Raw genomic sequence first — 27,337 nt, forward strand, 5'->3', positions numbered from 1 at the left:
CACTCCGGGGCATGAGGCCACCCCGAGGAGCGAGACCATCCCGGGGGACGAGCCCATCCCGGGGGATGAGGCCATCCTGGGGGACGAGGCCACCCCGGGGGATGAGCTCATCTCGAGGGGCGAGCCCATCCCGGGTACCGAGCCCATCCCGGATACCGTGCCCACCCCGGGTACCGTGCCCACCCCGGGTACCGAGCCCACCCCGGGTACCGAGCCCACCCCGGGGCGCGGTGCGATGCCGGGGGGCGGCGCGGGCGATGCGGACGGGCGGCGGCAGAGGCGGCGGCGGCGGCCGTAATTCCCCTCCGGGAACATGTCCTGGAAAGCGGGGTCCAGCGCCCACTCTCCGGAGCGGCCGCGGCGGCAGGGCAGCCGTCGGAAGCAGGGGTGGAGGCTGAGGTTGTGGCGGACGCTGTTCTGCCACTGGCGACCGGCGCCGCGGTAGAAGGGGAAGCGCTCCGCGATGTAGGCGTAGATGCCGCTCAGGGGCAGCCGCTGCCCGGGGCTGGCCCGGATGGCCATGGTGATCAGCGCCACGAACGAGTAGGGAGGCCTCTGCGGCCACCCCGCCGTGCCCGGCCCGCTGCCCGGCTCCGCGATGCGCTCGGTGATGCCCTCGGTGCCCGGCCCGGTGATGCCCTCGGTGCCCAGCTCGGTGATGCACTCGGTGCCCAGCTCGGTGATGCATTCGGTGATGCCCGCGGTGCCCGTTCCGGTGCCCGGCTCGGTGATGCATGCAGTGATGTATTCGGTGATGCCCTCGGTGCCCGTCCCGGTGCCCGGCCCGGTGCCTGCCACCCTCCACTCGCCGGGCTCCGTCTCGGCCATGGCCCCGCGCTCCGCTCGCCCCAGCGCCGCGGGCCCCTCTAAACCCTCTCCCTTCTAAACCCTCTCCCCTAACCCTCTCCCCTAACCCTCGGAAAAAAACCCTTCCCGGCCCAGCCCAGTCTGGTCGGTTCGGGGTCGCCGCCGGGTCAGGACGGGCCCGGCGGGGGCTGCGGGCACGGCTCGGGCACGGCTCGGGCACGGCACGGCCGGGCTCGGTCCCTGCGAGCGAGGCCGGTGCAATCCCCGGTTTCTGCCCCGGTTTCTCACCCGCTGCACAGCCCCCCGCACAGCCCCCAGCCCGCACCATCCCGGGGCTGCTCCGGTCCCGCCGGCCCGGAGGGGGATGGAGGAGCTGCTCCCCTGCAGCAACGCGGATTCTGACACTGTGGCACCTCGGCAAGCCTTCAAATCCTTCAAAGTACACCTGTGTGTGCAGGACCAGGAGCGAGCTGCTGCCAGTCATTTAATTAAAATACATCCTCCTTTAAGAAGTGTTGATTTGATCAGCTTATGGTGCATGCCCCCTAATTTATGTTACAAAATGAAACCATAAATACCATACAATAATACATAAACACTCTCACTAAGAAAAACCCCACTTAAATGCCCAATGAACACAGAAGTACGGTGTGCATATAACTGGACCACTCACACTAAGGTGAAAACTTATCCGGTTTTATTTTTTAAAGAAAAATATTCCTCTTTAAACACAAAGCATGAACTAAAAACCTCCGAGGAACAGCTTCTCCTTCCTTGGAGCATGTTTGACTAAACTGTACAGTGACAGAGCTCCCCAAAGAACACACACATAACATACAGTCTTTCTTTCACAGGAAATAAGGTTTAGGACTTGAAATTGTCCTCCTCACCCTCTCCAGATACCCATTCAATCTAAAAATACTCTGTACCTTACCCCACCCCAGAACACAGTGATGATAATTTCTGGATGCAACATATATCTAAAAAAAAAGGAAAAAAAGGATGGGCCAAATTGGCCCACTCTAGCCTTTTAACAAATGTCTGCCAGAGAGGTTAAGACCATTGTTATTTCCAGGAATGGTGCTTGGAAGAAAAAAAATATAGCAGCATCCACAGGCAAGAGAAGCCCTTCAGTCCAGCTGCCCTGTTACAAGGAACCCGGCCAGGTCAGCAGGGATTCACAGATGTTCCCAGCACCCAGGGAGAGGCAGTGGGAATCAAACATTCACAGGCCTCATCTGTGGCTTGAACAAACAGCCTAAAATTCAGGGAATCTGGCCTACATATGCCAGCAATGAGTTTTTCCCCCCCTAGTGACCAATTTAATGGCTAAGATTTTATGTTAAAAGGTATGATAAACTTCAGAAACCAGCAACTCGTTCTAACCACTCCCTCTATCCCATCAAATAGATATGTGCTTAATATTTGTGACATCTGCCAAACTCCCCAGACTGCGGAACTGGAACCAGACTCCAAAATACAAATCCTTTCTAATTCAGAACAACAAAATCATCTAAAGTATCTGCAAGGTCTCAGAACATGCCTAACAAGCCCATAGCCAAACAAAAAGTACCTGGACATTTTCAATGGAAAGTAGGAGATGGAAAAGGTCTGTAAATAAATCTCATTTATACTCGACCTGATCATTAATTGTTGGTATTATTAAGTCACGTTCAGATCTTTATCAGGCCATTTTGTAAAGATCTTTCCCACTCCATACACTCCAACAGTTTTTACAGTAGGAAAAGTATTAGAAAAATAAAATCTCCCCCCTGAACAATACTGTATGAAGATCAACATCATCAGACACAGGTATTTTTACAGGGGACCACATAAACTCCTGCTTCCTCCAAACCAGCTCTGTACAGAAAAGAGCAGCAAGATAGACACAGTATCTACGAGCTAGATTAAGGCCAACCATAGAAAGACAAACACGGGCTCAGGTCTTCTGAAATGAAGAAACCTTGCAAATGTTTTTGCACATCTGCACGCACACACACACTCACACCCACACGCGCTCGTGTGCGCCTCAAGCAAAGGCTTCACAACCGTGAGAGCACCACGGGAGAGAGTTCTAGCACCAGAATGGAAACTTCCCTCGTCAGTAAGGAACCCCAACGTCTCTCTATTGCTTTGGACAAGGTCACAAACCCCTTCCAAGAACAGTCTGAGTGAGCAGCCACAGAAGTGCAGTGAAGGTGACAGGGCTCCTGCTCCGGGAGGGGGTGTGGAGATGCTGCAGCTCCTGGACAGGAGGAAAGGTTGGTATTGCAATCTGCTCGAGTGTGGAGGTGAAACTCAGCGCAGGCTGGGAGGTGAGAGTGGGAGGTTTGCATACACAGGTCACAGTGCACATCTGCTGGGTGACAGGGACAAGCAAAGCCACGGCACCTTCTGGCAGCTTGTCTGTGTAGGAGGCCTCTGGGTAGGACCAGGGTCTGTGAATGGGGGGTCCCACACTGCACCAGAACACCGTGGAACCCACAGAGCAGAGGCTTAAAGAGAAGCTTGGCAGCTGCTCTGCCATCATCCTGCCTGTACACGTGCTCGGGTGAGCGTGCAAAGTCCATAAAGGGGACAAAAATCTCTTTACAACAAGGTTATGGGTCCGGTTTGGCTACAAGGAACAATTCATGCAAGTTACAAAGAATTCATCATCCATCTGCAGCACGGCTGTGTGCTGCAGGTCTCTCCTGGGGCTCTGTGCAGGAGGTGCAGCCTGCACAGCTCCCTGAGGAGGGGGATGCAGAGTCAGGAGCGACCCTTCCTGTGCCCTGCGAGGCACAGCAGGGACCAGTCTCACCCTCAGTGAGGGCAGCAGCAGCAGCTGGAGAAGAGGGCAGCTCAAACCATGCAGGGAGAGTTGGAAAACACAGAGACACTCAGCTTTTCAGTGCTTGAATGAGCTGCAGCAAAGCCCCATTGACGCTGTCAGTGCACGCTGATCAGTCTGGCCAGGGCTCCTATGGTCTGCCAAGAGAGGCTGGGGAGGAGCTCAACTAAAACATGCAATAAAAAATAAACAACAAAGTGAAAGGAAGGGTGATCATCACTGCAGGTGGGGTCCAGGTTCAGAGAATGGCCAGCAGCAGATACACCTTGCTCTGTGCACATGCAGGAACACAAGAGAGGAACAGCAGCCAGCTGAAGGGAGGGAAGGACACAGTAATCACCAATCCAGGATGCAAACACAGGGCAGTGGGCTGGGCGAGTGAAATCTGAGGTAAAGGAGCCCAAAGGAAGAGACAACAGAAAAACTCTTAATAGATCCGAGTCCTGCTTCAGGAAATACACAGCTAATGCCAGTCAGCTCTCTTCTCACCAGGTACTTTTCACACACTGGCAAATCTTCTCTCTGCACTTGGTTTTTGGGAACCAAAACATCAAGATCAGGATTTCTTTTTTTCCCTAAGATGCACTAAATGATTCTGAGTGTTCAGCACAATATTCTAAGTGGCCCCTGAACTCTAAGCAATGCTGAAGACTCACCCAAAAGCAGAAACTGCAAACTGCTTTTCAAAATCTACTGCTTTCTTGGGCTAGAAAAGAAGAATCTATCCAGAAGTCTGAATTGTCCAGAAGCAGCTTGGCATTTCTCACTGAGAGCACCTGGGCATTTTACTACGCAAGAAATATCTTAAACAGTTACTTAGCAAATCCCAAGGTCAGACGGAGGTGTCAGGTTTCTGGATAGATGTATACAATCAGACAGCTCCTCACCTACCCCGAACAGAACAGATTTGTGCGATTTACAGCAAGAACAGGCTCTGCCACTCACTGCTTCAGTGAGAGCTCCAGCAGAGCTGTGAGCTGAAGCCCTTTGTGGTGCAAATCACAGCGGGACCTTTTCTTTTTAGCTACTTCAGAGTAACACAGTTAATGCCTGCTGGCAAAGCAAAGCAGGGGCTTCCAGGCTCTGATGCAGGCAGCACAGGGTGTCTGTCCGGGGGCTGTGCAGCCCTGCAGCCACACAGCTGGCTGGACACAGGCACACACGGGCTGAGAACCAGCACACACAGGGCCAGAGTGGAACTGGTGAGGGCAGCCCCAGCGCCAGGTCCGGCTGGAAGCACAAGGACATCTAAGATGCAAGAACATGACAGAGCAGCCAAGGTCACCCATGTGCTTAGGCAAGCTTAAGGCAACTAAAGAAAGTTCACTGACAATTTAGAGGAGAATGCCAGAGAGAAGAGAGAAGAGGAACCACTGAGCAGAGCCTGGGGATGCTGGTACAGTAGCCAAAGCCCAGCAGCAGCTACTAAGCCATCCCTCTTCTTCAGCTCGTTTGTTGTAATTCTCCCCATTTTACCAGCACCATCAGCACGAGGTTAATGTCAGAAAGAAGAGCTGGGGGTAGGTTCCTAAAAACGCAGCTCACACATTTTCAGGCTTGTGTCTCAGGTCAGTTCTTTTGAAAGGAAGTGTGTGGGCCTTTGGACTGGCCTCCTGCTTGGAGCTGGAGCTGGGAATGCTGCCTGCCATCTCCAGGGACAGTCCTGGGTATGTTCCACCTCGAAGTGATGGCAGCAGCTGCCCAGGCTCCTTTTCATGCCAGCTGAGTGTACAGCAGTTTTGTAATGAACAGCATGCACCGGTGGCACGGCCTTGGCCAGGGAGCCATGGTTGAGTTGCTCTCATCTCCTCAGGACCAGGAGCCAGAGAGAAAGGGAGTGTTGGCACAAGTCAGCGCAGGCTCCTGTAGACATAGGCTGATGTGAAGACAGCATTGAGAGTCAGGCTCACAGCCAGCAGGCCCCGGAGGGCAGAGGTACCAAAGCGACCTTGGCAGAAGGGGAGAACACAGAGGAAAAAGGAACAGTAAAAAGAGATGTTAAAGAACTGATAAGTAAAAGTGAACATATGTTGTACTGTTTCTCTCTTGCCAGTGTTTCAGCACAAGCAGAAATTGCTGAAGCACTTTTCCTGTCAGGAAAGACTCCACTGCTCTCTTTTGGCTCTATTTTCATCTCATCTCATGCTCTTGACACCTGCATCCCCACCCCTCTTCTTCTGTCTCGGTTCAGCACTTTGTCAGTGCTCTTCAGACAGTCCAAAGAACAGGAACAGCTTTGTTAAGATCTTAGAATAGCAGGCACAAGATCCATTTTGCAACTACTTATTAACTTGATTTCCAGGAAAAATCTCAGCTACCCTCACAGAAATGCTCACACGTGCATGAAGCAGTCACCAGACCTGCACTCACCTCTCCAGCCTGCCAAATCTTCCCCTTTGGTAGTTGTGTCTACCACGCAGGTAGACGAGTGTGACGAGTGATCCTCCTTTTTGATGGAATTATCGCTGCAAATGCTCCCCCCTTCCACAGCCGACCTCATATCTGCAAGGAGAGAAAGACAGGAGAATTCAGCACGCGGCCTTCTCCTGCAGTTGCCCACCCGCAGTGGCTGCAGGGCTGTGCTCCCCAGCCAGCTCCTGCCACCAGTGCAGCCAGCGCTGCCGTACCGGGCGCGCCGCGCTCCGCCAGGCGCTTCCCGGGGCAGCCGGGCAGCTCCGGGGGGAAGGCGTTGCTGTCGGGCTGGGTGTGCTCCTCGGAGCCGCTCGGCGTCGGCAGCGCCTCGCCCTGCGCCGGGAACAGCAGCAGCTTCTGGCCCTGCAGGTTGAGGCGCGCGGGGCTGATGAGCGGGCGGCGGAGGCGCAGCGAGCCCGAGCTGGAGGTCACCGAGCCGGCCACCGAGGGTGCTGGGGACGGCAGGCGGGACGGGGCACGGCTGCCCGCCAGCAGGGACAGCGGCTCTGCAACACAAACACCCCGTGACTGCACAGCCTCTGACGGGAGACACGGCTCTGGCAGAGTTCTTAACAGAAACGTGAAAGAATTCAAAGTTATTATCTCTTTTTCTGTAATCATTGTTTAGAGATATGGCTCTCCAGAGTGTGAGAGAAGAGTCCTAAAGGCCAATCAAATCTTAAATCCACCATTGTTTCTATAAAAACTGTAGATTTCTAATAATAAAGTGTCTTCTTCATACCTTTTAATGATAGTCTCTGTATCACCTTTAGCTGTCCCCAATATCCCTTTGGTAATAACACCCCACAGACAAAACCACCGGGTTAGCACCCTGCTGCAACAGACACAGTTCTGCATCCTGCTGCAACTGGCACAGTTCTGCATCCTGCTGCAACAGGCACAGCTTTCTTTAACAGTACTACAAGGAAAAGGAACGGGAGTTGCAACTGTCCACCAATGTGTCTTGTACTAAAATTCATTATTTATTTGAGTCCCCACACTGCAAAACACAGAGAAACCCCACAGGTACTCTAGCACACCCAGGAATGACTCGGGACTCAGGTTTCAGGAGCCTGGACAGCTTTGTCTGCTCAGCTGTGCCCATCCAGGAGAGCCTGCACAACGCAGTTTGCAGGTGAATGAATGGTACTGGCAGGTCCCTCAGAGCTGCTCAGGAGCTGCACTGGGAGCAGGAGGCTTGCAAAACCCGGCGTGTTTGTGCCTCTGCAGCAGCACAAACAGCCCAGGGACCGTCTGGGCCAGGAGGGCAACAGACAGGTCACGGAGCAGCCACACAGCAACTGCTGCACCCTGCTGGGAAAGCTACAGAAGAGCTGCCCTGGAAGCAGCTGAAGCCTCCTGCCCAAGCAGGCTCAACTTGCTCTAACCAGCAAAGGGCTCCTTGTTTTGCCTCAGTGATGCCACCCTGAGCTCTCCAAGGAAGAACATCCAATGCACACAGCACCTGATTTTAACACTTCTAGCCGGGACTCTCTCTGCAGCATTTCTAGCAGCAAAATGGACATTTTCACTGGAATGCGAGCAGGGAGGAAAGAATTCAACCAGACCACGTGTTTCAACCCACTCAGTGCAAATCCTGCAAAGACTGCTGCTCTGCAAGGCCTGGAGCAGTACCTGATGTTGGGGATTCCTTGGACTGGGATGACTGCGAGGCCGGCCGGCTTCCACTGAACAAGTAGCCAGAATCTAAAAGCAAAAAGGAAACAATTTGAACCCAGCTGGCTCAGCTGCTGCCAAACCCCAAACCCTAATGCTGCATACTGCCCTATGCACAGGAGCAGCCATCCCTGAACAGGACCAGAATGTGTGGATCCAGTGCCATTCCCTCTGGGCCAGCCTAGCACTCACCTGGCTCCCTCCCAGCCCATTTCCACACAAAGCACTGCAGCCCCAATCCCTCTGGGCCAGCCTAGCCCTCACCTGGCTCCCTCCCAGCCCATTTCCTCGGCGGCATGCAGCCCCCCTCCCTCTGGGCCAGGCCAGCACTCCCTGGATCCCTCCCAGCCCATTTCCTCTGCAGCACTGCACCTCCCTCCCTCTGGGCCAGGCCAGCACTCCCTGGATCCCTCCCAGCCCAATTTCACACAAAGCACTGCACCTCCCTCCCTCTGGGCCAGGCCAGCACTCACCTGGATCCCTCCCAGCCCATTTCCTCTGCAGCATGCAGCCCCAATCCCTCTGGGCCAGCCCAGCACTCACCTGGATCCCTCCCAGCCCATTTCCACACAAAGCACTGCAGCCCCAATCCCTCTGGGCCAGCCCTGCACTCCCTGGATCCCTCCCAGCCCATTTCCTCTGCAGCATGCAGCCCCCCTCCCTCTGGCCAGCCCTGCACTCACCTGGATCCCTCCCAGCCCATTTCCTCTGCAGCATGCAGCCCCACTCACCTGCCCGGGCCAGCGAGGGGATGGTGCCCAGGGAGAGGGCCCTGTTGAGCCGCCCGGGAAGAGAGGCCGAGGCAGCTCTGCGTGGGGACCTGAAGAGCTGCTGGTTTGTCAGGTGCAGGATACTGGGTGGTGTTGGGACAAACAGAGACGTGGCAGGTGAAGGGAAGGCTGGGCCAGGGCTGCTGGGAAAGACAGTAATGGAGTCCCCAGAGAGGTACCTGCAAAGGACACGCAGGACACACACTTAGCAGTGAGAAATCCCAGCAGCTGCCTCTCTGCTGCTTGCAGAACACTTGTTTTGTTACCAGGTTTGGACTAGCTTTACAGTGCAGGAGGGCTGAAGTTTTAGGGGGATGTTTCTACACTTTGGGAAAAGAACTGCCCAACCTTACTTAAATTATTGTGCACCAACCTTTCCCACAATACAGGGTGGAAAAGAGGCTAGAACAGTTTAGGAATGCTAGTGAAAATACCCTGGATGAGAAAATTACCCAGAGAATGCTTTAAGAAGTCCAGATGTTAAAATACAGGAATTTTGTATTATTTTTAACAATTGAATGAAAATACGTGAAAGAAAGTCTAGAATATGAACCAGAATCTCTGTTCCTCTGTAAGATTTTTTTTAGTTAGAAACAGGTAATAGAACTGTCAAATAAATCATGATGAAGAACTGAGAATGAAGTGCACATGTTTTTGAACTGAGATATCTGACTTTGCAGATACAATAGTTGGAGGCTTAATCTCACTTCTGATGGAAACAGAGACAGATGAGAGCAGCAACATGGTTACATGGCCTGTCTTCTGTCAGAGGAAAGCCAGGAGTAAATCAGGGGGTGAAGAAAATCTCAGCCTTGCACTGTGGGTGGTTTATGCACGTGTCATTCTGCCCTGGAGATGAAAGAGGTGGTGCAGCAACGTTATGTCATGCTAACTCTAGAGTGAAGATTACAATTTAAAGTATCTTATAAACTCCTTATCTGCTAGCAGGAGGCAGCCACCACCAATCCTGACCAGCTTAAGGAGGCTGAACACGTGAGCCAAGCAGGTGCTGCTGCAGGAGCTGCCTCTCACAGCAGCCAGGGATGTGCTGGTCTTGCAGCCCAACCTCTCCAGGTTCCAGAGGACCTGTGAAGGGGGTCCTGCTCTGCACCACGGGGAGCCTCAGAGCACCCCCACACACATCTGCCCACCACACACACAGATGGATGTGCCCAGCTCAGCTTTGTGAGAGGAAATGAATGGGAAAGGGAATTAGAAGTGCAGCTCAGGGCTGATATGAATCATAGGAGAAAGAGAGATACCTACCCCTCACTGTGCCATGGCTGTGGAGGGCCAAACCTGTGAGCAACATGGCTCTTTTGTCCTAACTTTGCACCTTCTGTGCCTTTGGGCCAAAGGACACAACTTTACACAACTCCGTGCTGCAGCAGCAAACAGCTTAACTGGTTTATTGGCTTTGGAAGTCTTTCTTTAATGGGCTGGAAGCTATTACAGTCATTTATCACTCATAACCACAGTCGTGGGACTGTAACTGTTTTGGATCAGGCTTCCAATGGCTCTGCTCAACAGCCCCACTGCTCAACCTCACCCAGTGAGTGCAGCCAGATCCTCAGGGCAGTGAAGAATCATCTGTCTTGAGCCATCCAGAAAAGGAATTAGCAAAGAGGAGCTGAAGGATTTTAAGTACAGCTTATTAATGCCTTAGGACTGAATTCTGACCCAAGTGTGTCCTAAACACTGATCTGCTCTAACAAATTCCTGCTAAGTGTGCAAAATCCTGCTCCTGTTCTCTGCACTCCTTAGTGTTTGCCACTGCCATGTCAAGAGGGCTCGATGCTGCTAAAAGCTCTCATGGGAATGTGCTTCATGCCTGAGAATGGGCAGCTGAACTAAAACTTCTTCCAGAAGCAGATTGAAAAAAGGTGAGGAGATCAAGAGGATCAAAAGGCAGGAAGCAACCCCACCACAGCCCTGGGATGGAGCACTGCAGCTGTGCCTTTGCTCCAAGCCATCTGTCACATGGTAAAAGGGGCTCTGGCAACAGTAAAAAAGGCAACATTTAAAAAAAGAAGGAAAAAAAGGCTCTGGAGTCAGACAGTTTGTGGAAATAGTCAAGGCCCGGAAGCCGTTTATTTCAGAACTTGACATTGTGAACATCAAAAGTTGGGTATCTTAATTAGTGTTTACAATGATCACAACGTTACTAGACAGTCGGGCACAACTCTGCTACATAGATACTTTAAAAATAAATAAATAGAAGGTTAAAGGAGGGTATTACATGGTATGGGACTGTACACGGTCCTGGAGGAACACCTCCCCTGCTCTGTCCCAACACTCCCTGTCATCCACAGACACACCACGGCTGTGTGCCTTTCTAATTCACATTTTACCAGAGGTGCTGCATCAGCCTGGGGCAGAGAGAGACACGGGCGGGCACGGGGCAGGCCAGGCTGCAGATGGACCCACTCCTGTACCAGACAATTCAGCCATGAAGAGGAAGGTGAGCTGCAGTCACAGGCAGGCAGCGTGGGGATGTGCCCGCCCTGGGGAGCCAAGTGCCAGCCAGGGGGTGAAGCATTTCCTCTGGACTCAGTGTCCCCTCAGAACTGAGCTACCCATGTGCAGCAGGGTACTTCTCTCCCCGGGGTGCAGAACAGGTCCCTGTCACCCCAGAACAGCACACTGTGCCCTGACACTGCTCTGCTGCACCTCCCCACTCAGGGCCACAGCCTCCTGTCCAATTCACAGAACCACGAGTGAAGAGCAGTAAGGAACAAAAAACAGGCACAAGGATAAGGGAGAGTAGTGCTAAAATGGGCACAGCTCTCAGACACATCAATTTTTTGATATGTGGTTTAGAGAGCTATAAACTTCAGCTGCCAAGAGTAAGAATTCTTGTCTCTTGCCTGTTGTCCTGTTTTGGATGAAAAAGGAGGGCTGAATTAGAGCTGCACTAAGACCTTCTAGAGCACAGATGCTTGGCATCAACTGTGCCTTTCCCCCCAGCTGGTGGCACAAAGTGGGGAGGTGTGTGTGCACATGCACATCCTATGCCTGCACAAATCCAGACTTGCTGGCATGCCAGAAATGTCCAGGGCACCTCTCCTGCCTGTGCACTCAAGAGCTTTGGTCCCAAACGAGGTTTTACAGGGGATGACTTCAGGACTGAGCACTGTCCCTTTCCTGGAGAGCACCTGCCATGGCTCCAAGAGCCAAGTGTCCCTGCAGGTGACAGCACACCTGGAAGGAACTGGCAGGTTGCATTTGTGTGACAGCACACAATTTCCATAGCATCTCTGAAAACCAAAGCAAAGCCACAGAGCACAGCTCCCTTCACCTTTCATGAGTGCAGTCAGTCTGGAGCAATTATCTTGCTATTAATTATATTAATTTTTATAAGAGCATAAATACTTTGTCCACATTACATCAATACATACTTCCTATAGTATCTAAGCATGATTATTAGCTTCACATAATTTCAGCGCACTTGAAAAATATTCATAAAGCCAAAATAATAAGCCACTACACCATTTTTATATTCCCACATGTTCTCACCCTTTGACACACCCAAGCTCACGAGGGCATGCAAAGCATGGATGTAGGAAAGGAGGAGTTGAGAGAAGGGAAAGAGCTGGATAGAAATACAGAGTATTGAGAATGGAAAAGGGCCACAAAAGCTCAGTTTGCATGCACTGATGTCACTGAGGGCCTCAGGAAGAAGAGAAGCAGCAGCAGCAGAGATGCTGACGTGGCTGCTGCCCCTGGGCTCTCCCTGCAGAGCCTGCAGAGTTGCTCAGAAATGTTAGCCCACGTGTCCTCCCGTGCCCTGCCACGCTCAGTGGTGGCACAGGAAGGACAGAAGCGCTGGCCTGGCAGACACATGGGCACTGCTGCAGCCATGTGCCACCAAGCAAAGCAACACAGTGTTGTCCCAAATCTTGTCCAGGGAAAGGCACTTAATGAACCCACACTGGCCCCTTTATAAACCTGGCTCTGCTGAGCAGGGTACAAGATTTTGAGCTGGCACATGAGCCATGGCCACTCGGGGCCAGGCCAGGCACTTGGGGATGGAGCAGATTTGATTTCAAGTGACACATAAAGCCACTAAACAATCCCTCAGCACCTCAGCTCTGGTCTGCTGTTACCATCCCCTGGTCCAGACACATGGTTAGTATGAAAAAGCAGCACCTTTTGAATTAGGGGCTTTGGGGCTAAAAGCCTCTAATATTGTTAAGATATTCACATGCTCTGGTCTGCATAGCTGAGAGAATCCTCAGGCCACAAAACTGCACCTGGAGACCACCATGGGCTCCTCTGTGGCCTGAAGTAAGAGCCCAGCAGAGGGAAAACAAGAAGCCCAAAGCAGTGACCAAGTGGTTCTGGATGATTTTGCGTCAGCTGTGGTTGTTAGTTACCAAGCCTTTGTTAGCTCTTATCCCACCCAGCAGAAGGAAACGTGTCACAGAAAATAGCACCTCAGCTGCACAGGACAGCACCACTGTGCACCAAAACACACATTTCCTCCTGCTGGACTCACTGTGGGGCAAGCAATCATGCAGTCAGATGATGTACTCAGATATCCACAGCTAGATGACAGAATATCTAACTGCTGAGTGAAAAATGCAGAGCACCTTCCATACAGAGCCTGTGGCATGGCAGTGTCTGAACAGCCTGTTTGGCTTTGGAATCTGGTGTGGCAAGAACAGCCTCAGCAAAGGCAGTAGTGGTTTGACTATTTTTTTTCCCACAATCAACAGTAGAATACTGCTAAGTTACAACTTCTCTGCAGGGCTCGTTGTCTGAGACACAACTGGTACAGACTGAATGCTACAGTTTATAAATCAGAACACCTCTGGACAAAGCCCACCCTTCTCCTCCTTTCTTCCCTTACCCCTAGAGATCCATCATCTCCACCATCACAAAAAGCATGTGAGACAAGGAGAAAGAAAGGAGGCTGTCAGCATCAGAGTCTCTAGAACACCAAAATTCAATTGCTGCAAGTTTGGTTCTGAGGCTCTGAGGTGGTTGTTGTTTTCAGAAGCAGCAGCACAGACATGCTGAGGCATCAAGAAGTGGGGGGAAAAAAGCTGACACCTGAGCAAAAACAAAAGCTTCTTTGGCATTAAATGAACCCCACTTCAATATGTACTTTGTTATTCTGTTTCACCTTTGAAATTTTCCCAATTACAAGCACAAAAGTTCTTCAACTGTAAGTTGTGAACAAAGCACCACAGAGATCAGTTGTACAGCTTGGCCATAAAACAGAGTAGCTTTCTGATGTTCTGACATATAAATTAGTGCAAGTAGTAAATATACTTCATTTGTATTAATCTGCATAAGTGAAGACAAACGGATGTCACTTGCAGTTAACATATCTCCCACATTAAAGGACTTTCAACTCAGTATAGATTTGCACTTGCTGTGCAAACAGAGCTAAAACATTCCTCAACAGGATTAATCAGGCTTCACAGTGTAAATCCTCTCCTTCCCACAGTTCTAGCAACTGCCTGTTCCCAACATTTAGTGAGCACCCTCCCCATCCCATCCCAGCACTGCACAGGGAAAAAGACAACCAGAGAAAAGAACAGGCATGGTAAACCAACTGAACATTTAAGAGCAAAACATCACAAAAGGTGCCTGACCCCAGGGAGCTTGAGGATGAGTCAAGTTTAAACTGAAAGAAAAATCCAAAGTGCTCCTAAAAAGGGAGGAAAACAGATACATAGAGCAGATAGGAGATGGTAGGAAACAGGACACAGTGGAGCTTAACACAGCCTTGGCTTTCAGCTCCTGGAAAAAAAACATCTGGAGAGGCTGCCAGCCATCTTTAGAAGCTGCCACTGAGAGTTTCCTTACTACTGGGCAAGAGAATTTGGACAGATACATTTCATTCTTATTAGTAAAAGGGCATTGCTGACAGAAATAAGGCATGACATTACCATGACCATTCCCACTGAGTCTGTCAGCTTCCCATACCCCTCCTTTGAGCCTTCTCAGTAAATCCTTCAAACATGAGATTGCTCTCATTCCTTGGACACATCTCACAGGAGAACAGCAAGAGGAACTTTCAATCCAAACTGTACAGGTAAGTGCAGAAGACAATCACAGATAAAAGTCTTCTCTTACATGTACTTTATGAGGAAAATTTGGAAGTCCTGAAGCAGGAAGAAGGGAGGAAATAAAAAAAAATCCAGATGCCTTATTTCACTTAATGCCCACAATAGCTCAAGATTTCCCATGCCTGTGAGCTGAAAGACAAATGTTTTGGGTCAGGACTGATGAGTGATGGGAACGTGGAAGATGGAACCAGACCTTGCAGGTGCTGGATTCCTCCTGTGGGTAAGTAAGTAAACAACCCTCAGCATCATTGACAAGCACCAGAATGGAGCCAGGTTCTGGGAGCTTGGAGGTGGAAATTGCAGTTCTCTGAAGGCACCAGAAAAGGATTCCAGAGCAGAGCCCAGGTGGGCAGCAGGTCTGTGTGGCCTTGCTAAGTCACAGGCCCACAGCCAGGAGCTGCACCTTCCCCTGACTCAGCCTGGCTCATTGTTAACAAATTTCAGAGCTTCTGGCAGAGCTACCTTTATGCTTTCACAATGAACAGCAGCTCGAGGAACGGCGAGTATGAACAGCTAGGAAATAGCTTTTGTTTCCTTTTAAAAAGCTCCTCTAATTTCACCAGCATCTGCAGCACCCAGTAGTGTCTGCATTTTTCAGCAGGAATTGCAGATACTTCACAGTGAGGGCTCCACTCAGGTTATTTTATAGTTTATACACTGGAAGATCACTAGACCAAATTAACTTATATCAGACTATTAGGGTGGTGAGTTCCACTGTGCTATTCTGAACAGAAGAAAATAGCACATCTTCTGTAAAAGTGCTATTTCCTCCTGAAAAACCAAAGTCCATATGAGAAACTCAGTGGAGTGCCTTTCAAACAACCGTGCAGGATAATCAGACTGCTTATCCTCAGAGGTCCCAACAAGTTAATTCTAAAAAACCCAAACAGCTGGAAGCTCCTTCCTCCCCACACAGTAATACCCAGCTTTCAGCAGAGGAGTGCCAGGCACTCAACTCCAAGTCACAATTTCCAGACCCTTTTCTCAGCAGTATTAGCACAATGCCAGACTGCAAAAAGAACCCCTGCAAGTAACCCAAACACCCATCTCTGTAGCCATGCAGTCCCACAGCAGAGCTCCCACCCTTGCCAGTCTGTGTTCTCAGCAATGAACACTGACTGAGCAGTGAGGTGCAATGAAAGCTGGCCAGATACCACAGCACGAGCCTGTCAGTCCCATGCTTCTTTGTAAGGCTATAGGAGTGGAGGAACAGAGGCATTTTATCCAGTTGTGCTTATACACAGGTGTTGCTTGGGGAGCAGGTGGGTAAAAAAACCCAAAGAAAACTGGCATTGAAAGCAACAACCACTGGTAGATCTGAAAATTTAACTTCAAACAGCTGCATATGTTCAGGTATTAAGACACCCTGAGCTACATGACTTTTTAAAGCACCTTTTTGAATAAATAACTGAAGTTTCAGTCAAAAGCACTTAAGGACACTTCTCCATTTGAAACGGAAGCCAGGAGAAGGGCGAGAGAGGGTGCAGGTAAGTGATGCTACACAGTGGAAGGCAAGAAGAACCAGGTATTGGGCTCTGTGTGGTCCCCTCCTTGCACGCCTGGGCACCACAGCACGTGTTAACAAGGACTCCAAATTCAGAGGCAAGTTCCCATCAGTTCCAAATTAAAATGACCAGCACCATTAGGAAAATGAAGGTGGCCCGGGCCCCATGGTGGATCAGGGCAGAGGGTTCCTCTGTGAGTGGCTAAGGATGGAGAGGCAGTGAGAAGAACCAGGAGGACAGGAGGAGCCAGAATCTCTTTGGCTGGAGGAGCAGAACGGGGAGGAGGCTGCATTTATGGAGCAGTTTGTGAGGCAGCTGCTGGAAGAGCTGACCCTGGGGAAACTGGACATTTGTACTGCTGACGTAGGATGCAGGAGGAAGGGAGGATGGAGGCAGCACGAGTAGCTTCCATGGCTAGCAGTGGAAATGCTCCGAGCAGCTAGCACAGTGGTAAGCAAGGATGGGGAAAAATTTTATATATATATATATATATACACACACATATAACGCATGCATATATAAATATATATATTTTTTTAAAAAGAAAGAAGAGATCTTCGCTGCTTATCTAACTTTAAAAAAGAGACACAGAGGAGGGGAAAACAACAAGAGGAGAGAGAAGCACCAGTCGCCAAGAGTTCACAAGGCTTTTTCCTCCTTCCCCCAGCGTCACTGCTCTGGCTCTGACCTTCGGGGCCGGGGTCTCCGCTGGCCCGTCGCCTTCCGCGTGGCCACGGCTGCGGTGAAGCCCACCAGGCAGCACAGGGATGTGGTGCCAAACTTGGCCGTGTCCAGCCAGCTGGGCGTGTCCGCCTTCAGGTAGCGCTCGGCCAGGTGCAGGCTCATCACCACGAACCACAGGAGCGAGGCAAACGCATCGATTCGCCGGAGCCTGCCACGCACAGAACACCGAACAAGAGTTCAGACACCACGGAACACCCTGGTCCTCAGCAAGGGGAGGGAAGGGGGGAGGGTACCCGACTGAGCAGGTCTGCACTGCCTCTGACACAGCACAGAGTGCGCAGCCCTGCCTGCTGCCGGGCAAGTGTCTGAGCAGATCAGCTCCATTTTCTACCAGAGCTGCACAGGCAGCCTTTCATTCACAGTAATTCAAGCTTAAATGAATGAATCAAGGCATGCAGTACTACATGTGCCATTCTGGAAAGTGTTCACCCCTGGATCACCCAGGCAACACAGGACTAGGGAGCTCCCAGCAAAGCAGTCTGAGTGAGGCAGAAGCCCAGCACACCCACCTGATGCGCCCGGCCAGGAACATGGCCAGCAGGCAGGTGAGGAGCCCCAGCACAGCCACTGCCATCTGGTGATTCTTGCCGTAGGCCCAGGCCACGCTCAGGTTCTCCAGCAGGTGCTCCGGGAGCAGGCGGAGCAGCTCCCGCCAGCCCTGCCCCGAGCTGCCACTGCCACCATCACCGTCACTGCCACTGTCACCGCCTGCACGGGGGCTTGCGCCTGTCCTGTTCCACACGGACGCAGGGCCAGAGGGGACAGCAGCAGGGACAGCTGTGCTGAGGGAGAAGGGGTCGCCTGACCCGTACAAGGCCATCAGAACCAGGAACGCACAGCTGAGGAAGGCCAGGAACCGCAGCAGTATCACCTGAGCTGGTGTGGAGATGGAAGTGGAAGAGGAGGATGAACACAGATTCTGCAGAGCAAAGAGAAACACCTTGTCAGAGGCTGAATGAACTGCAGCAAGGTTTTGAAACAGTGCTGTATGAAACATTTTCCAGTATGGTTTACTGCACTGCTCTGCTCAAGTCCTTCTAAGTCTCTGTACTGGGCTGACACCACATGGGATTATTGCAGACTAGCAAGGAGCAATGGCAGAGACGTGAGCAGAAGCCAAGGTCAGGCAGGGCCGTGAAACAAGGAGAAGGTCACAATTCAATTCCCATTGTTATTTTTTTATTTTTTTCCCTTGTACTCTGTAATTTCCTGCACTGCATTCATAAATTGGCTTCCCTACCTCCCTTCCTCTGCCTGTCCCATTATTTTCCTTCCACTCTATTATTACATTAAGCTTACCTTCTGGCAACTGTGCTGAATGACACCAGCAAGAGGAAAACCTCAAAGTAGCATTAGAAGCATCTATGGCAACTCTCCTGCGCTCTTCTAAACTGCAGCCACGCAGCCAAGCTCCCAGGGCTAGAGAGCCCAGGCTGCTGCCTCCCTTTGTGCAGATTCTGGCACGCAGAGCTGTGTCCCTGCCCTGCCCTGCCTGCCCTGTCCCCACGTACCTGGGTGTAGCCCTTGTCCGTCTCCCGGCGCCTGAAGTGGTGGCTGAGCAGCAGCGCCCGCAGCTGCCGGTTCTGGTGTTTGATGTAGTACTCCACAGCAGCCTGGCACGGGCGGCACAGCTTGTAGGTCTGCTCCAGGTGGTGCCTGTACACCTCGATCTCCTCGTCGTACTTGCCCTGGCGAGAGAACAGCAGGGGGAAATTGGTGAGAAGGGCAGGTGCCTCACCAGCTGTCGTGTTTGCTATTGACGGGCGGGCAAAGCGTGACCCCAGCCTCACAGGGACAGCTCCCTGAGCCAGGCCAGGCACACAGCCAGCCTCACACAGAGCTCACCCAGCCTCCATGTCCCAGAGGGGATGGCAAAGAGCCTTGGAGAAGGCTGCTGTGGCCCAACATCAGGATGTTGAATTTCCGTGCCTGATTTTGCTGTCTTTGTTGAGATTCTATGAATTCCACATAGGTGAGACAAGTAACTGGAATTGCTCTTCCTGTGCTCAAATGAGGGGACACAAAATACCTGTGGCTCCTTCATTCCAGGCTCATCCCTCCCTGGAAGAGCCAGCCCTGCTGTCACTGACACCCTTACCCAAGCACACTGGATAACACAATCCCAGGTTTCTCAGCTGGCACAGGCACTGCAGCTCACTGAATGCCCAAAGCCTGGCAGTACTTGAGCAACTGGATAGGTCTGGCAAGAGGCAGGGACTAGAAATAAAGCTGAGAAAAGGGCACCAGCCAAAGATATTCTCATGAAGCATGATCAAATTTCAATCTGTTCTCCAGGAATCCTTCTGATTAAACTCATTATAATTACACAAAGCAGACTGGATTAGGCAAACCAGAGAATGGACACATACTACAGCAGAGTCTAACCCCAAGGCTTGATCATGGTTGAAGGCCAAGGAGTGCAGCACTAAATTCTCTGCACAAAACTTAAGGGAGCCATAAAACTGTGAAGGAGAAAACACCATTATCCCATTCTCCATGCATATTAAGTAATGGAAGGCCAAGAAGCTGCTCAGCAGGAAATCCTGTAGCTGTAGCTGCAAAGTCCCTTTGCCCTCCTAAGCACAGATGCCTAACCAGGGAAACTGTGGCTGCACAGGATTCCTCTCCCACTTCACTTGTAAATGCAGAACAGCACAGCCAGGGCCTCAGGAAAACAATATCTATTAAGGCTTCATGTTAACTAGTGGGCTGTTGTGCCTCTCAGGTCCCATAAACTCAGCCATGGGAAGTACTGGGGTTGTAAGATGATCTCAGAAATGTCCTGGGCTCAAGCCTCAGTTTCCAGTGCTCATCTAGAAACAGGGAAACATTCCAGCTTTGAAGTAGAATTAGATAAATTTACAACACTAATCACTGAACATCTCTGCACTGGAGTGCCACAGAGTGCTTCTGAAGACTGCTGGAACATCATTCCACAGCACACTGAAAAACTGCTCTCTCCTGCTTACTAGGCTGCAGCATGGAATAAAGAGAGCAGGAACAGCAGATGCATGGATGGGAATGCCTTGGACAAACATTCTCCAGTGGTGGCAGTCCCTATTGAACACTTACCTCCTCCCTTGGTGAGAATGAAGCCAGCTGTTTGATTTTCATGGTTTGATGGTTGTTGCATTTCTTGCAGAGCAGAATTTGGCTGCTCACCCACTGCTGTGGCTTGCTAGGGTCACAGAAAGTTGGACTGCCTGACACAACGTGGTTAAGGTGTTCCATGTACTGGGCAGGGATGGGCTTGTTGTAGTCTCCATTCTGACAAAAAGCAGGGAGAAAAGCAAACATACAACCAAAAAATCAAAGCTAGGTTGACAGCAAGATTCCCTAGTCTCTGTCAGCACCTCTGCATTTCATTAGCATTCACCTATGTAACAAAATAAATAAGTAAAAAAAGAGACAAAATGCTTCAAATCTGTCCCCCCTCTCCACTGTCCTGCACACCTATCTCAAGTGGCTGGTGGTGCTGGATTTCAGCTCAAGACAGGCTTTGCTAATTAACAGAACACAAAACCAGAGAATAATTGTTCCACACAGTAAAATAAGCATCCTGAAGAGACATGTCAAGGCCACTTTTGCTCTTCAAAGCGAGAGAGGAACATTTGTCTGGATTTCTCCAGTCAGCACAGGGCAGCGCAGTGCATCCTCCCTCCCAGCTGAGGTGCTGAGCTCACGGGTGCTGGGCACAGCCAGCCAGCTGTCCCTTGCCCTGCAGTGCCCCCTGAGACCCAGGCTCCCAGGACATGCCCAGCCCCCTGTACCTCCTGGAAGCCGTTGTACTGCTCGCAGTTGGGGCAGTCCCAGCAGTTGCGGTTCCCATAGGGCACCACCGTGTCCTGATTGCAGAACCAGCAGTTCACCGTCACGTGCGTGGGCTTCTTCCTGGGGAGAGAGCAAACGTGCAGGAGCCCTGAGCTGATGGGCAGGAAAGCAATGGCTTTCCAGCAGTGAAGTGCAGGACAACAGCCAATCTTCCCATTCCTGTGCTTAATGCTCTGACTTGGAGTAGTCCTTTTAGCAATGAAAAGACAGAATGATAAAGCAGAAATAAATTCTGCCTGACAATTTAGTGCCATGGACATGCCAGAACGTTAATAACAACCTTGTGATTTCCCCACTTCACTGTTTTTCAGGGGCATATCTGGGGGTACAGGTCCCCTCCATAACCAACAGTGCTATTCTATGAGAAGGTGCAGTAAAATTGATGCTTACTACACAGGATTCCAGGAAAAGGAAGTCAGGATCCACGAGAGCTGCCTGTGACAGCAGAAACCCAGGAAATGGGCATCCCCTGCTTTTATGCACTAGAACTGAAGGGATAAATGACCTTGATCCATGAGCCCCTTGTTTTCTAAAGCAATCCTGTTAAAACAACAGCCAGTACTGACTAACAGCTGTGACGTGGCCCCACAAAACAGGTTGTGACAGATGTGTGAGCAAAGAACCTCAGTGGCCCGACCCCTCAGCCTGCCTGCTAGAGAAGCTCTGCTTTTGTCTCCAAACTCAGGGCAGTGCCCAAGAGGAGCTCCCTGGCAGGCCAAGGCAGCACAGCCCAGCTGTCTGGGTTTGTCAGGACCAGTCCCAGTCACACTTCCAAGGGTTCCAAGGCAGGGCAGCTGCCCAGGGATCTGTGGCAGCTATGCAGACAGATGGACCCAGCTGCCACCAGCCCAGCTCCACCAGGGAATGAATTAATCTGAGTGGCTCCACTGCAGCAGCAGAGAGGGCCACAGAGCAGGGGAGCAAATAACAGAAGCCAAAGTGCTCCCAGCAGAGAGCAACTTCTCCCAGCTCCAGGGAAGGTTCCCTGCTGCTGAAACATCTGAATTCTGCAGAAGTGTTGTCTGACACCCTGCAACCAAACAGCCAAGGGGGTCTTCTCTCTCAGCCATCACCTCTGTGGCTGGATCTACACAATTAACATTTTTCTCGCTGACATTTCCATAGACCATGCCTTGAAACTCAGTTCATAAAACATCAAACTCCCAAGCAATGTCTGAGCCTCCTGTTTAGGCACTAACAATGAGGGTATGCTCGAAATGAAGCACTCAAAAGTCAGAACGTACAGAGGATTCCCTGCCAGATGAAAGAAAATGGCTGGAGCTACTAGGATGACAGATTCTCATCTCAAAATAGACGCAAACACCCACACCTCCCTTAAAATGAATATTCCCTGCTCAACTTTCTTCACTGCCAAGGGGGCTCAACTGATCTAAAAATACTACTGCTAAAACTAACAGGCAAAAAAAAAAAAACGAACCAAACCATCCCAGAGTTTAAAGCAGACAAATCTAGGCTGATAGTCTGAGTTATCCATGAGCTGCCACTGTCCAAGAGCCAAGCACATGCCAAACCAGCTAGAGGAAGGATGGACAGCAGCACCTGCTGTATCCATCTCACTGTCACAGGTGTAAAGGCTGTGCAAATACAACACGCAGGCTTCACCCAGCAGCACACAAACCCTGCAGCTCCTGGGGCACAGCCTGAACCCCACCCTCTGCAGGACCTGCCACGATCCCTTCCTCTGGCACCCAGGGAAACAAGACACAGCACCCTCAGCCTCTACCCACCCCAGGCTCTCAATTCCATGATGAGACAGAGGTAACAGCACTAATTTCGAGGATGACAGAGGTTGAAAGCACAGGTGAAGAAATGAATGAAGCAGTCATGCTATAAAGGAAAATCCAACAGTGCCAAACCCTTCCTGAGAACTCGCTAAAATCAGAGACCAAATCCTCAGAGTACTCAAGGCCTTTCCATCCTTTTCCAAACAGGATTTCATTTCTTGCTCTCAAGGCTCAGGAAGTACTACCAAGGATTAAATAGCAGCACTTCATTTGCAATGTATGCAAAACAAATGGCTAAGTCCTGGATTATTTAGGATAAAGGGCAATAATACTTCCTTCTGTGAACCTATAATCTGTTGCCATAGAAATAGGTGCAAAAAATCCCAAATTCCCAATTCCTGTTCCTTTGTGACAAGCTGCTGGATTCCTTTATTTTGCTCACAGAAATCAGGCTGCAGCTCTGCAGGTCCCATTGACAAACACTGGCAAGCAACTAGTTTGTGTCTGTCATGTAACACAAGGAGGAACTCAGGCTCCCTCCCAGCACTCTTCACTTCTCATTTATACACACATTTAAGGTCACGCTGAAATCCATGCTTCTCATGGATTGCCAGAACAACAGTCTATCTTGTAAGTGCTGGCAATAATAAACTGGATTTGTAAATATTTTTATTTACGTCTATTCCTCACCCTCTTTAAGATGAAGATGTTTACTTTTCTGTAGTCTTGAAAGAGACACTGGTGGATGTGCAGCTCTTTGCTGGGTTACCAAGGATTAGAAAAAAACCCCAATTCTCCATTAGAAGTATTTAAAGCAGCAGTCTTCATTCTGGCACAACTGCATTACAAAGTAATTATTCAGATGGCTATGCCAGCAAATCTGAACAGAAAGTACACGGGGAAGAGGAGCTGTTTTGCACAGGTCAGTTTTGACCAAGCCACATCTGGTGGCAGCTGGACAGACCAAGGCTGGCACAGCACTGTTGGCACACCTGGGTTCAGAGCTCAGCTCCCTGCCAGGGGAACTCCTGGGTGGCACAGAGCATTGGTGCCCATGCCCATCCCTGTCAGCAGAGGGGTCTGTCAGGGCAGACCCAACGCTAAACCCCATTTTCCAATGCAAGGAAAGCAGAAGTAGCAGCTATAGACAAGATTTAGCCACAAGAGCAGATTTCCAGTGCAGTGATGTAAGTTACAATGCAGCCAAGAGCCAGAGTTAGTGTCCTCTCAGCCAGGAAAAAGGTGCCCAGTGGACTCAGGCAGGGACACACTCAGTGATAACCACCCCAGGCTCTGTTCGTATCTGGACGTCAAATCTTTTATCTCCTTGATAAACAAAAAGCAAAGGCAGCATCATATCTATGTCTCATACCACATCTGTCCCCTTATTAAGCTGCCCTCCTTGATGACTGTGGAAGATTCATTAAACCAAGGCAGAATAAGAAATTTGGAAGTATCAGGACAGTACTGAGAAACACAAACATGTACCTTCAAAGAATTATCAAGGTCACCTGAAAGAATTTACCAGCAGTCTTCAAGGACTTGGGAAGAAATGCTTTCCATTCCAGAGACCTTTTGATGAACTTGAGCAAAACAAATCCACTCTCCTCCCTCAAAAGGCATGCTAGCCTGAACTGGGTCAAAGAAATCTTGCCTGCTTCACTGGGATTGCCTTAGGCCACTTGGATTTCTTGGCTACCCTAAATATGTTAGAGAAAGGCCAAGCCTGGTATATGGACTAATGTCCCACTGATCATTGATACGGTTCAATAAACAGCAAATGCTTCAGAGCACAGCTTAGGCATCACACTGAGGATGCAGGAATATGCTTCTCTTGCAAAGCATTAGCTTGAAGTGAACCTTAACACAGGGAGCCCTTGGGACTGGCTTGTCTCCAATAGAAGCACTTAATAGATGAGCAGGCTGCAAAATCTATTGCTGCTACAGAGACTGAAATCCTTATATTCCACACATCCCTACATTCCTTTCATGCTATGCTAGATTAGAATCTGTCAAATTAAGCTTTTCTCCTTTCATGAGATCTGAATCATGACATCTCTCCTGATGCTTTTCAAACCTGGCTTTCAACTGCTCTGAATTTGTTCTAAGGTCAGGAACGTTCTGTGCAATTAAGAAACAAGTAACCAAAGAATTCTGGTCCCTAATCAATAATTGTGACTTGTACAGAATCTCCCGTGAATTTGTTCTAAGGTCAGAAACGTTCTGTGCAAGAATTCTGGTCCCTAATCAATAATTGTGACTTGTACAGAATCTCCCCTAGCTCCAGCGCTGTGCTAACAGCGCTGCTATTTCACAAACCTGCTCCCAGGCAATCCATCCTTCACCCCACATCAAGCAGCCCAAGGAGCAGGTTCTTCTCTTCCCTGCCTCAAACCGCCCGAAAAGCAGCAGGGGAGAGAGAGCGTGATGGGCCAGAGCCATCAGCGATGGGACAGAGCCACCAGCGACGGGACGGAGCCACCAGCGACGGGCCGGAGCCACCAGCGACGGGACGGAGCCCACCAGTGACGGGCCAGAGCCACCAGCGACGGGACAGAGCCACCAGCGACGGGACAGAGCCACCAGCGACGGGACAGAGCCACCAGCGATGGGCCGGAGCCACCAGCGATGGGCCGGAGCCATCAGCGATGGGACAGAGCCACCAGCGACGGGACAGAGCCCACCAGCGATGGGCCGGAGCCACCAGCGATGGGCCGGAGCCCACCAGTGATGGGCCGGAGCCATCAGCGATGGGACAGAGCCACCAGCGATGGGCCGGAGCCCACCAGCGATGGGCCAGAGCCATCAGCGATGGGACGGAGCCACCAGCGACGGGCCGGAGCCACCAGCGACGGGACGGAGCCCACCAGTGACGGGCCAGAGCCACCAGCGACGGGACAGAGCCACCAGCGACGGGACAGAGCCACCAGCGATGGGCCGGAGCCACCAGCGATGGGCCGGAGCCATCAGCGATGGGACAGAGCCACCAGCGACGGGACAGAGCCACCAGCGACGGGACAGAGCCCACCAGCGATGGGCCGGAGCCACCAGCGATGGGCCGGAGCCGCGCTCCCCGCGCCCAGCGCCGGGATGCTCAGCCGGGCACACAAAGCCATTCCCGGGGACAGGCAAGAACGCTCCCAGCCGCTCTCCGTCGCCCTCCCGCCGCCCACCCGCGGGGCCCGGCCCGCACAGCCTCCCCGGGCCGGGCACGGGCCCTGCCGGGGCGCTCCGGGAGCGGCCCCGCGGCTCCCACAGCGGCCGGGCCCGGGCCCCGCGTGGCGCCTTCCCGCCGCCGCGGGCCGCATCCCGCCATGGCCCAGCCTCCCTCCGCCTCCTCCTCCCTCCTTCCGTCCGTGCCTCCCTCGCTCGCCCGCTGCCCCGCCGGCCGTACCTCCGCGCGATGCGGTAGAGCAGCAGCCCCGCGGCCGCGGCGCAGGCGGCGGCGCCCAGCCCGGCCCCGTCCATGCCGGTGCCGCCGCGCTGCCCCGGCCGTGCGGGGGCGGCCCGGGGAGGTCGTGCCTGGCCCTGCGTGCCTGGCCCGGAGCCCGGCGCACACGGGGGGACATCGCTTCTCCTAAATTTAGCCGCGGCGCTGTGTGTGTGACGGCGGGGACAGGCCCCGTGAAGGGCGGCCGCCGCAGCGCGGCACTGCACGGGATGCCCTGAGCTGGAAGGGGCACAGCGCGGCCCCGGCCCTGCACAGACACCCCAAAATCCCTCCCTGGGCGTCCCTGGAGCGCTGTCCCAACCCTCCTGGAGCTCCGGCACTTGGGCTGTGCCCATTCCCCGGGGAGCCTGGGCAGTGCCAGCACCCTGTGGGGAAGAGCCTGACACCCACCCAAGCCCTGGCACAAACCCGTACCCTGCCCACGGCGGCAGAGATCGCTGCCTGCCCCTGCTCCCTCGGAGATCGGTGCCCTGTTCCCTTAGGGATCGGTGCCTGCCCCTGGCTCTCTCAGGGATCGGTGCCCTGCTCCCTCAGGGATGGGTGCCCTGCTCCCTCAGGGATCGGTGCCTGCCCCTGGCTCCCTCAGGGATCGCGGTGCCCTGTTCCCTCAGAGATCACTGCCTGCCCCTGCTCCCTCGGAGATCGGTGCCCTGTTCCCTCAGGGATCGGTGCCCTGTTGCCTTAGGGATCGGTGCCTGCCCCTGGCTCCCTCAGGGATCGCGGTGCCCTGTTCCCTCAGAGATCGCTGCCTGCCCCTGGCTCCCTCACAGATCGGTGCCCTGCTCCCTTAGGGATCGGTGCCTGCCCCTGGCTCCCTCACAGATCGGTGCCCTGCTCCCTTAGGGATCGGTGCCTGCCCCTGCTCCCTCAGGTTGCTGCAGGCTGGGATGGGTCCCTCGGTCTCCCTGGCCCCAACTCTGAGGGGAAAAGGCTTCTCACCCCTCAGCAGATCCATCCCAGCACCCCAACAAGGGTCTGCAACAAGGCAGGCACCTGGCGCTCGGTCAGGAGCTGTCCCCTAGAAAGGAAATAAACCCATTTATGCTCTGATCCCTCAGCACACACAGCTGGCATCTGCTGCTCTCACAGAACTGGGCACAGTTGGTAATCTGACAATCGTGCTGTGCTTTTACATGAAAGTAAGAGGTTAAGGTCTCTCCAAAATATGAGACTGACCCAGCCTCAAATTGTGATTTTTGCGATTAAAACAAAAGAAAACCTCAGCACAATAAAATTGCTTTAAATTCAGGAGTTCCAAGTTATGTCAGCATCATGTTTTTTAAAAGGCATAAATGGAAAAGCTCTTCATGGACAAATATTTGTGCTGGGAGTAAAACTGTACTTTTAAGATCAACTATGGTTGGGCTCTTCACTATTCCATTTCCATCTGTACAGATTTAACCATGGAAATTAATTCTGCGGAGTAACAGTGAATATTTCATCTTAACCAATTTAAAAGGCACATAATTTTCCCATCTCTCT

At 51.9% G+C, this 27,337-nt stretch overlaps 1 protein-coding gene across 2 annotated transcripts; it reads right to left on the bottom strand.

Annotated features, from left to right (window-relative positions):
• Positions 1-1,487: 1,487 nt before the first annotated feature.
• TMEM201 (transmembrane protein 201) lies at positions 1,488-25,920 on the bottom strand. Of its 2 annotated transcripts, XM_039727573.1 has the most exons (11): positions 25,799-25,920; positions 20,599-20,719; positions 19,901-20,095; positions 18,340-18,516; positions 17,338-17,747; positions 16,773-16,976; positions 8,461-8,678; positions 7,688-7,759; positions 6,268-6,558; positions 6,011-6,142; positions 1,488-5,588 (listed from the first exon to the last, which is right to left on the bottom strand). In XM_039727573.1, the coding sequence occupies exons 1-11, from the start codon at positions 25,870-25,872 to the stop codon at positions 5,491-5,493; spliced, it is 1,992 nt and encodes a 663-aa protein (XP_039583507.1). In that variant the 5' UTR covers positions 25,873-25,920; the 3' UTR covers positions 1,488-5,490. The 2 variants fall into 2 exon arrangements, with proteins under 2 accessions (XP_039583507.1, XP_039583508.1); XM_039727574.1 differs by lacking the exon at positions 6,268-6,558.
• Between the last annotated feature and the right edge of the window lie 1,417 nt (positions 25,921-27,337).

This window comes from Passer montanus, unplaced genomic scaffold (assembly GCF_014805655.1).
Source record: "Passer montanus isolate IOZ18808 unplaced genomic scaffold, ASM1480565v1 scaffold62, whole genome shotgun sequence".
NCBI classification, from domain to species: Eukaryota; Metazoa; Chordata; class Aves; order Passeriformes; family Passeridae; genus Passer; species Passer montanus.